We start from the raw sequence: 12,385 nt of genomic DNA, 5'->3' as shown, positions 1-12,385 counted from the left end.
TGATTTTTTTTTGGTCAAAATGAGACCTTTTGATATTTTCCAAAGGAAACTGTTTTTTCTGGTTTGAAATTGAAACCAACTATACCGCAGTGAAAAAGAAATTAAAGACGGGTGAAATCAAAAGGAAACGTGTCTAACGGATCAAACCAACATGTTTCTCCTGCCCTGAACTGACAGTTTTGTTGGCGGAGTTTGGCTTTCCAGTCGTCCATTTTCATTTCTTTTTTTCAATTTTAACTTTTCCTCCTGATTTGGGGTGGGAAAAATTTCCAAAAATCTCAGTAATTTTTCCAAGAGGGAAAAGTAATTTGCCAGAAACTGGGAATGAGCCTCGTTTGCTGATGCCCAGTTCTGTTCATTCCCTCTGAAACACCTGATTTCAGCCAGGTTCGGACGACAGGCTCCTGGGCTACATGGATCACTGGCCGTTCTTACTTCCCACCCATCTCCACTTAACCATTAAATGCTAATAACAATAGTAACAATGCCTAATGAGAGCAGCCATTTATAAACAGCTTGTCAGCCCTGGATCTCTCTAGCAAACCGCTCCTACAGCAATAGTCTGCAGCTGCAGGTTTGTGACCTGTGCCCATATGGTCTCCTTAGTCAAAGCATAATCGGTGATTTGCAGAGCTTCGAGGTGGCAGGAGAGATTTTCTTCAGCGCCAACAGGATGGACAGGCTGATGTCTAGGGCGACGTCTAGACTGCAAGCCTCTTTCGAAAGAGGCTTTTTGGAAAGCTACTTTCCAAAAAGCCTCTTTCGAAAAAGAGCATCTAGACTGCAAACAGTACTTTCGAAAAAGCAAGCCGCTTTTTCGAAAGAGAGCACCCAGGCAGTCCGGATGCCCTCTTTCGAAAAAGCCCTGTTTGCATTCAAGAACTCGTTTCGTCGAAAGAGCACTTTCGAAACAAGGCGTTCTTCCTCGTGAAATGAGGAGTACCACCGTCGAAAGAAAAGCCACGTTCTTTCGATTTAATTTCGATAGAACGTAGCTGCAGTCTAGACGCAGGTGAAGTTTTTTCGAAAACACCCTGCTGTCTAGACACAGCCTAGGAAGCTGAGCAGGAGCCAGGACACTTCGCATCGAGTCCCGTTTCGGGGGGGGGGGGGGGGGAGGAGGTAAAAGCGAGCAGCTAAGCTGAGCTTCCCTCCCCCGTCCCTCCGATCAGAACCTTTTTTGCCTCGGGGGCTGCTGACCCACAAACAATCAGTTGGGGCTGCACAGAAGCGAGACGCGCACCCCCCCCCACCAGTCTCACTGGTGTGAGGGGTTCAGTGTTTGGGATATGGCTGCCAGGGAGCAGGTGTGGGGTCCGGATGGGAGGGAGGGTGCAGGCCAATCGGAGCGGTGGGGGAAAAGCCGTTTCTCCAGCCTGGGGAAGAGAGAGAAGGTGAGGGGCCGCTTCTTCCTTCTGCCAGGCAGAGCCCATGGGTCGCATCCGGCCCTGGTACGCCTGACTCTGGCTTATGAGACTCAGGGCATTGGGGAGCCAGTGCTGGTGCTCCAGTCCTGCGGGGGGTTCTGAGGGCTCCCCGATGCTGAGGGGTGAGAGGGGGGAGCTCTGTGCCTCACGGGCTGCAGTCAGGCAAACAGGGGCCGGATCCGGCCCACGGGCCGTAGCTTCCCCTCCCCCAGATTAGAACATGCGGCTGCTGCGCCTTGGGGTCGCTGGCCGGCATACCCACCCTGCGGATGGAGGCCGTGGTGCGGGTTCATACTGGCACGTTACGTAGGCTGGGTCCCACACCCACTGACGTCGGGGGCCTCAGGCCCTTGGATCGAAAGGCCGAGGATTCTCCCAAATATTGTCACTGTCCTAGGATCAAGGAACCCTCGTGCAGGAGGAACCGTTTTCAGTCACAAGCCTCTTTGCTGCAGTCCCCCCCCCCCCCCCCCCCCCCGAGGCCCTTAACCCCAAACTCCGAACATTCATGCCTCTCTTAGGAGGAAACCATCCGCCCCACGTGGGATCATGGCCTCCTTGCCCCCTCCCTTCCTTTTAGTGCTGCAAATGGTCAGATTCCTGCAGGGGAGGGGGAGGTTGGCTGAAGTGGTTCCTGCGGGCCCTGAGATCAGGGGCCCCAGCAGGCCAGGTGCGGCGCAGACCCGGTGATGGCACTAGGCAAAGGATGGAAGGAGAATCAGAAGCAAACCTGGATTTCATGAGCCCCCCCGCCGCCCCCACCTGTGCCTGACCTGCTGCCCCACACCCTGCCTCCTTTAAACCCTGCGCCATGTGCTGCCCCGCACCCTGCCTCCTTTAAACCCTGCGCCGTGTGCTGCCCCGCACCCTGCCTCCTTTAAACCCTGCGCCATGTGCTGCCCCACACACCCTGCCTCCTTTAAACCCTGCGCCGTGTGCTGCCCCGCACCCTGCCTCCTTTAAACCCTGCGCCGTGTGCTGCCCCGCACACCCTGCCTCCTTTAAACCCTGCGCCGTGTGCTGCCCCACACCCTGCCTCCTTTAAACCCTGCGCCGTGTGCTGCCCCGCACCCTGCCTCCTTTAAACCCTGCGCCGTGTGCTGCCCCGCACCCTGCCTCCTTTAAACCCTGCGCCGTGTGCTGCCCCACACCCTGCCTCCTTTAAACCCTGCGCCGTGTGCTGCCCCGCACACCCTGCCTCCTTTAAACCCTGCGCCGTGTGCTGCCCCACACCCTACCTCCTTTAAACCCTGCGCCGTGTGCTGCCCCGCACCCTGCCTCCTTTAAACCCTGCGCTATGTGCTGCCCCACACCCTGCCTCCTTTAAACCCTGCGCCGTGTGCTGCCCCACACCCTGCCTCCTTTAAACCCTGCGCCGTGTGCTGCCCCACACCCTGCCTCCTTTAAACCCTGTGCCGTGTGCTGCCCCGCACACCCTGCCTCCTTTAACCCTGCGCCGTGTGCTGCCCCACACCCTGCCTCCTTTAAACCCTGCGCCGTGTGCTGCCCCACACCCTACCTCCTTTAAACCCTGCGCCGTGTGCTGCCCCGCACCCTGCCTCCTTTAAACCCTGCGCTGTGTGCTGCCCCACACCCTGCCTCCTTTAAACCCTGCGCCGTGTGCTGCCCCACACCCTGCCTCCTTTAAACCCTGCGCCGTGTGCTGCCCCACACCCTGTCTCCTTTAAACCCTGTGCCGTGTGCTGCCCCGCACACCCTGCCTCCTTTAACCCTGCGCCGTGTGCTGCCCCACACCCTGCCTCCTTTAAACCCTGCGCCATGTGCTGCCCCGCACCCTGCCTCCTTTAAACCCTGCGCCGTGTGCTGCCCCGCACCCTGCCTCCTTTAAACCCTGCGCCGTGTGCTGCCCCACACCCTGCCTCCTTTAAACCCTGCGCCGTGTGCTGCCCCGCACACCCTGCCTCCTTTAAACCCTGCGCCGTGTGCTGCCCCACACCCTACCTCCTTTAAACCCTGCGCCGTGTGCTGCCCCGCACCCTGCCTCCTTTAAACCCTGCGCTATGTGCTGCCCCACACCCTGCCTCCTTTAAACCCTGCGCCGTGTGCTGCCCCACACCCTGCCTCCTTTAAACCCTGCGCCGTGTGCTGCCCCACACCCTGCCTCCTTTAAACCCTGCGCCGTGTGCTGCCCCGCACCCTGCCTCCTTTAAACCCTGCGCCGTGTGCTGCCCCGCACCCACATAAACCACTTTCGCTCGCCCCCTCCCCCATGCCACCGCCCTTACTTTGGCGGCGCCGCTCCTGATTCGAGCCGGTGTAAATGAGAATGGACTTGGGCCCGTTTTCTTCCTCCCCCTCGGCCTGGTCCTTTTTCACCTCTTCCAGGGAAACAATCAAGCCCACGGCTTCCTTCTTCCTTTCTAGTCCCCTCCTCGCCCTGCGCTGCTCATCGACAAAGGAATCGCATACGCACAGCACACCGGGAAAGAGGGCAGCCCCATTCAGAGCGTGGCTTGCCTAGCAGGGACTTAATATGAGATGCCCAAGGAGGGTTCACTTAAGATCACCTCCCGGCCAACCTCCTGCCTTCCACTGAGTTACAGGGATGGGGGGGTGGGGAAGCAGAGGAGCCCTGGCATTACAACTGTGCCATCCAGCTAGGGCAGTGGCTGAGGCCCCATGTGAAATACTCTCCATCAATGTTCCCTCTAATCTTTTCCATCCATGTGCGGATTTTTCCCCACCCTGTGCGGAATAAATTTTATGTGCCTGGCAGCACGTGCGGATGTGCACCACCTGTGTAAACAAACAAACAAACAAACAAAAAAGCCCTCGCTGTGGGTGCTCTGCAAGTCCGGTGAGCAGCCTCTGGATCTCTCTTGAGCAGTCGCCCAACCGCCCAGCTTACAGGGAACACTGTTTTGCAAACACTGGTGTACACCTCTGCACAGGGCGCCAGGCACTGGAGAATCAGGGCTTCCCAACTCAGATCCTAGCCAGCAACTCCCAATTGTGAGGATGAAAATCGCAAGCAAATAACAGCCCCCTCCCACCCGCAACTTCCTGAAATGAGCGGAATCCTGAATTAGGCATAAATCCAAGGATGCAATCCATTTAACGTCACCAGCTCTGGCCTTGGGTTCTTGTGTCTCATTTCTTAACAGTGCCAACGCCTCCTTTCCCCACCAAAGCTGTGATTCAGAAGGGGCTCTGGACAGGGAATCAGGCCCGGTGCGTAGGAGAAGAGGGGAACGATTTTACAAAACCTGATCTGCTTACGCAATTAGTGCATTGGCTGTGTTTTCATTTCAGTCCAAACAGGTTTAATTTAGACCCTTCCCCTGCAGTGCTGGGAATAGAACTGGGTGAGACAATTCAGCTGAAACATTTTCTTTTTTTTTTGACTGCACAAAGCAGCTTTTGGTCCACCGATCCTGCTCACGAATTGGTGTTGATCTGGTCGAATTGTTTCAGATAAAAACAAAATTGTGAAAATGTGGAAATGTTTCCCTTGGACATTTTGCTAATGAAACGTTTTCCCTTTTTCAGATCCAAACAACTTTCTCTGAGATTGTCCTTTGAGATTGATTTACAAATGCAATTTTTTTTAAAGGTAGAAAATGAAACGGGTCAAACTAAACATTTTGTTTGATCTGAAAAGAATTTTTTTTTTTTGGACATTTCGATTTGCTGAAGATGCTGAAAATTTTCCTCCTCGCGTCAACCCAAAACAATTCTCCTCTCCCACCTTTTCAGAATTGTCAGCAAAACAAACAACCTTTTACACACAGCTCTAGTTGAAATCTCAAAGCCGAGACCCTTTCTCCACTGCAGAGTGTAGCTGGGAGTGAAACTGACTGGTAACAAGGTCCGTCTACACTACAAAATTATTTTGGAATAGTTGACGTTATTTCGAAATAACGAAGAGTGTGTTTACACAACAAGCCATTATTTTGAAATAACAAAGAGCGCGTCAACACAGCACGCCGTTATTTCAAAATAATGTTGAACGGGAGGACTTCTTACTCCCATTCCTGTAACCCTCGTTTCACGAGGAGTAAGGGAAGTCGGAGGAAGAGCGTTTTTCCTTCGACTTCCTCCTGGGCAGACAGCACCAAAAGTCGCGTTAAACTATTTCGACTTCAGCTACACGACTGACGTAGCTGAAGTTGCGTAGCTAAATTTGACTTTTGCCCTGCTGTATAGACATACACAAAGAAAGATAAATTGACCAGGGTCACTCTATCTTGCTTAGGGTTTTATACTGTGCCATCCATCACTGCAGTTTTTGGGAATCTTCCGTTTAAAATCTAGAGAAACAGCAAAATCCCCTACTGGATTCCATGGAGTTTCTGGTGCTTTTTGGGGGCGGGTAGTTAAAACTGTTTAAGACAGGTTGCTTTTAGAATGTTGGGGGGTTTTTAGATGTAATAACATGAATAAATGTCCTCTTTTTGTTTTGGTTTGCAGGTGTCTGAGTGTAGACAGGGTTCAGGCTGGTCTGCATTGGGATTCAGGGACAGACTAGGTGTCTGTATTAGGGGGTAGATGGGTGTCTGCAGGGGGGTTCTGGAACAGAGCAGGTATTTGTGTTAGAAGTGTGAAGAGGCAGTGCTAAGACAGTCTCTGGATTTGATTGATCTCCCCAGGAAATTTGTTCCATTAGCCAGATTTCTGTCTCTGTCTGTCTCTGTCTCCCCCCACCCCGCTGCCTCCCATCATGGTATAGGGAGCTGGGAGACATGCCAGAGAATAAAACAGGATCAATGGTGAAAATTTAATTGCAAAAGTTCTTTCAGTCTGAATCAGCTTAGTTCTTAGATTTTTTCCTCCGCCTGGAGAAGGAGCCTGATTCGTCATTTGCCCTACCCTTTGTGCATTCATTTACACTAGCGCAATGCCAGTGTGAAACCACCCACGGTGCACGGCAGTGGAGAACCCGAGGTTGAAATGTGTATGGGGAGACAGGGCCCTCCACAAGACCGGGCTCTGTTCCTAGCCCTGAAACCGGCCTGGTGGCTGACCTTGGGCAAGTCACTGCCTTGCTCTGTGCCTCTGTTTCCCCAGCTGTCAAATGGGAATAATGCTATAGGCCCTCCTTTGTAACGCGTTTTGAGACCCATGCATGAAAAAGTGCTTTCTAAACAGCTTCCTAGAGATGATAATGACTAAACCCCAGGCTTTAAACCAAGCTCTAGTAAGAATCCGGATGAGAACTTCATGGGGAGAAATATTTCCACTTCTCCATGGTCCCATATCTTCCTCGAAAGGAGCTGGTGCTGGGCACGGCGGCTCCAGGTTAGATGGACCTCGGGTCTGATGCAGTCTGGCAGCACCCATGTCCCTAATCAGACAAGTTTTGCTTTTCTAATTCACATCCAGTCTGGCCCCGGCTCTCCCCATAGGCTGAGGCCGGTCTAGAGCGACTCCATGGAAGTCCATGCAGGTCACACTGCTGTGAGTAGACTCGGCCCTTTCTATTTTCCTCAGGGCAGCTGCAGGGAATGCTAGATTACGGGGGGGCCCGAAACTCAGATCAATGGCCACATTTATGACAACGGCACCTGCAGATCCCCGCAGCGGGGGCGGCGCATGCTCCATAGTCTTGAAAAACTCCGAATTCCAGGGTCCCTCTGGTCTGGTGTCCTGTCTGGAAAGTCTAGGGCCAGACGCCTCCGAGGACACCCCCTAGTGGATATCAGTGGAATAACCTACTCCTGGAGGAAATTCCTTCCTGACCCCATCAGGGAGTAGCTAGCTCATGCCCTGAAGCAGGAGAGGTTACAGCCCTTATCAATTTAACACCATCTAAACCAGATATAAATCCATCCACCTCCTCCGTCTTTCCTCCCCTCCCCCCCACAGTGGTTCTCACCATCTCTGTGACCTTCCTTTCTTTGTTCCCTCCAGACTCATACAATTGATTCGTTGCTTTTAATGGGCCGATTCCTCCTCCTCTCTGTTCTCTTTTGATTGGAGGCCTGGCCTGGTGAAATCTTCTCCCTTCCAGGGCACCAGGGTTTTAGAAGTAGCAGAAATCTCACGCCACGTACGCCAGAGGCATTGCGAAGCTTGTAGGACCCGGAGTCAGAGTTTACAGGGTTTCAGCCATCTGGGTACTGCCTGCCCTGCAAGCTACAGGCTGCCCGCCCGAACCGAACTCCCAGCTTGGCCTCCGACCCGACTCCTAAACTAAAGCGAGTTGGTGGGAACGATTTGCACCGGGAATCACCAAGGGAGGAGGGACGGAAACTCGGCACAGTGCCTTGACCAACCCAACAGCTACAAAGCAGGGAACGTTTTGGAGAACAGAGACCCTGGATGCATCTGAGATGATTTAGTTTCACTTTTTAGGAAGCTTTAGTTGGTCCGTAGTAGATGGAAACCGAAATATCATTCTCCTTCATAAGAACATAAGAACGGCCGCACTGGGTCAGACCAAAGGTCCATCTAGCCCAGTATCCTGTCTGCCGACAGTGGCCAGCACCAGGTGCCCCACGGGGATGGACCGAAGACAATGATCAAGCGATTTGTCTCGTGCCATCCATCTCCAGCCTCTGACAAACAGAGGCCAGGGACACCATTTCTATCCCCTGGCAAATAGCCTTTTATGGACCTAACCTCCATGAAATTATCTAGCTTCTCTTTAAACTCTGTTAGGCTATGTCTACACTGGCATGATCTTGCGCCAGACCTATGCAAATGAGGCTAAGCGTGGAATATCGCCGAGCCTCATTTGCGTATCTAATGAGCCGCCATTTTGCGGAAGAGGCTCTTGCGCAAGAAGGAGCTGTCTACTCTGCCCCTTCTTGCGCAAGAAAAGCCCTCTTGCGCAGTGCTGTTATGCCTGAAAATACTCAGCGTAACAGCACTGTGCAAGAGGGGTTTTTTTGCGCAAGAAGGGGCAGTGTAGACAGCTCCTTCTTGCCGAAGAGCCTCTTCTGCAAAAATGGCGGCTCATTAGATATGCAAATGAGGCTCGGCGATATTCCACGCTTAGACTCATTTGCATAGGTCTGGCACAAGATCGTGCCAGTGTAGACATAGCCTTATAGCCCTAGCCTTCACAGTCTCCTCTGGCAAGGAGTTCCACAGGTTGACTATTCGCTGTGTGAAGAAGAACTTTCTTATATTAGTTTTAAACCTGCTACCCATTAACTTCATTTGGTGTCCTCTAGTTCTTCTATTATGGGAACTAATAAATAACTTTTCTTGATTCACCCTCTCCACACCACTCATGATTTTATAGACTTCTCTCATATCCCCTCTCAGTCTCCTCTTTTCTAAACTGAAAAGTCCCAGTCGCATTAGCCTCTCTTCATATGGGACCCGTTCCAAACCCCTAATCATGTTAGTTGCCCTTTTCTGAACCCTTTCCAAGGCCAAAATATCTTTTTTGAGGTGAGCAGACCACATCTGTACACAGTGGAAAAGATGTGGGCGTACCATAGTTTTATACAGGGGCAGTAAGATACTCTGTGTCTTATTTTCTATCCCTTTCCTAATAATTCCTAACATCCTATTTGCCTTTTTGACCACCGCTGCACACTGTGTGGAAGTTTTCCTTCTCCCTGCCACCACTGCACACTGTGTGGAAGTCTTCCTTCTCCCTGCCCCCTTCTCTGCCCAGCCTGTTCCTTTACTTTGCTCTTTTTTGGCCTTTCCCCTGTGTTCTTATGTTGGTGGACAGGGAGGGGAAACAGACGGAAAATTCCGTAGTTGGCCTGGTGAGAAGTACGCTCATCGGAGATGTGGGAGACCAAGGTCCGAGTCCCTGGCCTTGTTTTCCAGCCAGCTCTGGTCTAAATGTCATTGGTTTCTCATCTCCCTCCCCTAGTCGCTGTTATCATTCAAGCCCACTTAATTCCCCCGCAACCGCGTGATTCTTCTTTATTTATTCGTATTAGAGTAGAGGCCTCAGCCAGGATGGGAGTCCCCACTAGACGCCTGTACCCGAAAGAGATAATAATCTAAATAGGCAAGAGGGTCAAAGGGTGAGCAAGGAAAACAGCGGCAGAGTGCGGAGAAGCAATTTGCCCCCTCTCCTAGGGCAGCCCCATTTTGATTGTTATTGATGCGGAGACACTGCATTGCAAGTCTCCGTGTCTCCCAAGGTGTGGGCAGGGCCGGATTAAGGCATGGGCTAGCCGGGCAGCTGCCCTGGGCGCCAACCTATGGGGAGCGCCCGGCTCCCGGATCGCGGGCTGCAGCAGCTCCCAGCTGCCACTCTGCAGCGGCCGCCCGGGGCGGGGGCCGCGTTAACCCCCGCAGCACCGGCCAGCGACGTCCTGCTGCCACCAGCACCACGTGCCCTCCTCCAACCCGGGGTGCAATTAAACTGTCTGCCCAGGACGCCAGAATGGCTCGGTCCGGCCCTGGGTGTGGGGGAGTTACCGGGCGCAGCACCCTCCACCTGCAGCCAGATCCAACTCCCAGACAGCAGCTAGAGCAGAAGGTTTATTGGTCCGCAGAGATACAGCGTAGCACAGACTTGTGAGCACAGCACCCGGGAGCAGCCAGTACCAGAGGGGGCCCAGAGCCAAGGGCCCCACCCAACCCCCCTCTCTACACCCCAAGCCAGCCCTGCAACCAGCCCCTCCCTGACTCTGGCCTTTGTCCAGCATCCTGGGCAAAAGGTGTCACTTAGTCCTATCCCCTCCCAGGCTCAGGTTTACAGAAAGCAACAGCCATAGTTGTGTGTGTGAGGGAGACTCCCACGTCACGGATGGGAAACTGAGGCACGCCCGCCCCCCGCCCCCCCCCCCCCCGGGGTTACTGCAGGACAGTAGGAATCATGTGCAAAGCGAACAGAGCCAATCCGGGTCCCCACTTTGTCGCCCTCCCCCCGGCAAAGGGAAGTGATTGGGCTCGGATCAGAACCAGGAATAGAAGGAGGGATTCCAGAGGCCAGGCGGCTACCCACAACCTCTCCGCTAACCCCCTGCTTTCCCGGCAGCAGTTCCTCTAGTCACCCCGTCTCTTCTCTCCCCTCCCCCCCTGCAGCCGTGCAACGGGGCCGCATGGCCCACACGCAGACCAGCCCAGGCCAGTACCTGCTGAACAACGGGGACCCGTACAACGGCCACTCCTACCTGACCGGCTTCATCTCCCTGCTGCTGCGGGCGGAGCCGTATCCGACCTCCCGCTACGGGGCCCAGTGCCTGCAGTCCAACATCATGGGCATCGAGAACATCTGCGAGCTGGCGGCCCGCCTGCTCTTCAGTGCCATCGAGTGGGCCAAGAACATCCCCTTCTTCCCCGACTTCCAGCTCTCGGACCAGGTGTCCCTGCTGCGCATGACCTGGAGCGAGCTCTTTGTCCTCAACGCCGCCCAGTGCTCCATGCCGCTGCACGTGGCCCCACTGCTGGCGGCCGCCGGGCTTCACGCCTCGCCCATGTCGGCCGACCGGGTGGTGGCCTTCATGGACCACATCCGGGTCTTCCAGGAGCAGGTGGAGAAGCTCAAGGCCCTGCACGTCGACTCGGCGGAGTACTCCTGCCTCAAGGCCATCGCGCTCTTCACGCCAGGTGGGTTGGGCCGAGGGGGCGGGGCTAAGGCAGGTCCTCTCCTCCCATTGGTGATGCCTGTCCCCTTCCCCTTGTTCACACCTGATGAGTTGCGCCAAGGGGTGTGGCAGGGGTATGGCAGGAGGAGGTGACTGGTGTCTTTAAAGCCGTTGCCTTGGGCATGCCCAGTGAATTGTTCTGGCTCCTGCCTCCTCTCCATCCTTAGGGCTGGTTTTGTTGGGCTTTCGGCCCACGTTTTCCACCTCGTTTGATGTTTTGCTCAATGGGATCCAAAGCTTTTTAGCCTTGAGCGGTGCCCCACCCCCAATCCCTTTGCCTCCAGGGAGAGAAAGAGGGCCGGGGAGGTGGAAAAAGCGTCACTTTCGGTTTTATTTGCCAGTTTTTTTACTTGGCTGATGACCAATGCACCCTCTAATTTTTTTGCCCCGTCCATGTGCAGAATAATTTTTTAGTGTGCACCAAAGCATGTGCACCACCCAGTGGAAACAAAACATTGCTGTGGGTGCTCTGTTAATCAACTGGGCAGCATTTGAATCTCTCCTGAGCGGCCGCAAACACAGTTTCCAGGGAACTCGGCTGGTGACATTTACCTCATTTGTTTCACGTTCTGCTTTTTTTCTTATTGCCATTTTCACAGTCAAATGACTGTGATTGGTAGGGTTTTCAGCCTCATAAGAGAATTGCATAAAAAGTTATGAAATGTTTCCATTAATATCAGGCTTTGTTAAATGGCCTCCTTTTTAAAACAAAATCCTAATTTTGGGAAGTCGGAACTACATTGATCGCATGGTGTTGCCAATATTTTATCCTGGGTCTCACAATGTTTCTATTTTTCTTAAAGTCGCAGCTCCCAGAATCATGTAACTATGAAAGACTCTCTGCTTCCATTCTTTCTCAGTCTTTCTTTTGTCGTAGCAGAAAAAAAAATCTTGTAAACATGATCCCTCGTGGGTAAAAAGCCCCAAAACCCAAAATCCAAAGCACTGATAGTAAATGCAAGGAAACCCCAATTAATTTCTCTTTAAAAAATTCCTATAATTCTTAAGCCCATTTCATAATTTTGGGGGACGGATCCAACTCTGAATTTTTGGACACTTGGGCTGCGTCTACACAGCAGCGTTATTTCGGAATAACAATGCAAATGTCAACACGGCAATTCCATTATTTTGAAATAAATTTGAAATAACGGACAGCTTATTCCGACTTCTGTAAACCTCATTCCATGAGGAATAATGCCTCTTCCAAAATAGCTATTTTGGAATAGTAGTCGTGTGGATGTTCCACTTTTGCTATTTTGAAATAGCTCTTCCCCAGGGCCATTCAAAGTAATTCCTCCCTAGTGCCGCCTTGGTCTCTAAATCGAGATAGCACGTCTACATTGAGGAAGCCTTCCTTGGATTAATTTTGAGGCTTCCCTGTAGTCTAGGGCTGTGTCTACACTGGCCATTTATTCCAGAAAATCAGCCGCT

The 12,385-nt window shown here is 52.9% G+C and overlaps 1 protein-coding gene across 3 annotated transcripts in view; it reads left to right on the top strand.

Annotated features, from left to right (window-relative positions):
* LOC102455595 (nuclear receptor subfamily 2 group F member 5) overlaps positions 1–12,385 on the top strand; it is a 44,206-nt gene that overhangs the window by 20,332 nt on the left and 11,489 nt on the right. For all 3 annotated transcript variants that reach the window (XM_075907033.1, XM_075907034.1, XM_075907032.1), the window contains one exon: positions 10,392–10,916. In XM_075907033.1, coding sequence (XP_075763148.1) covers positions 10,409–10,916 — 508 coding nt within the window. In that variant the 5' untranslated portion in view covers positions 10,392–10,408. The remainder of the gene's footprint in view (positions 1–10,391; positions 10,917–12,385) is intronic.

The sequence above is a fragment of the Pelodiscus sinensis genome, chromosome 24 (genome assembly GCF_049634645.1).
Source record: "Pelodiscus sinensis isolate JC-2024 chromosome 24, ASM4963464v1, whole genome shotgun sequence".
Taxonomy (NCBI): Eukaryota; Metazoa; Chordata; order Testudines; family Trionychidae; genus Pelodiscus; species Pelodiscus sinensis.
The sequence above is the reverse complement of the archived record's forward strand: the minus strand, read 5'-3'. Positions and strand labels throughout refer to the sequence as shown.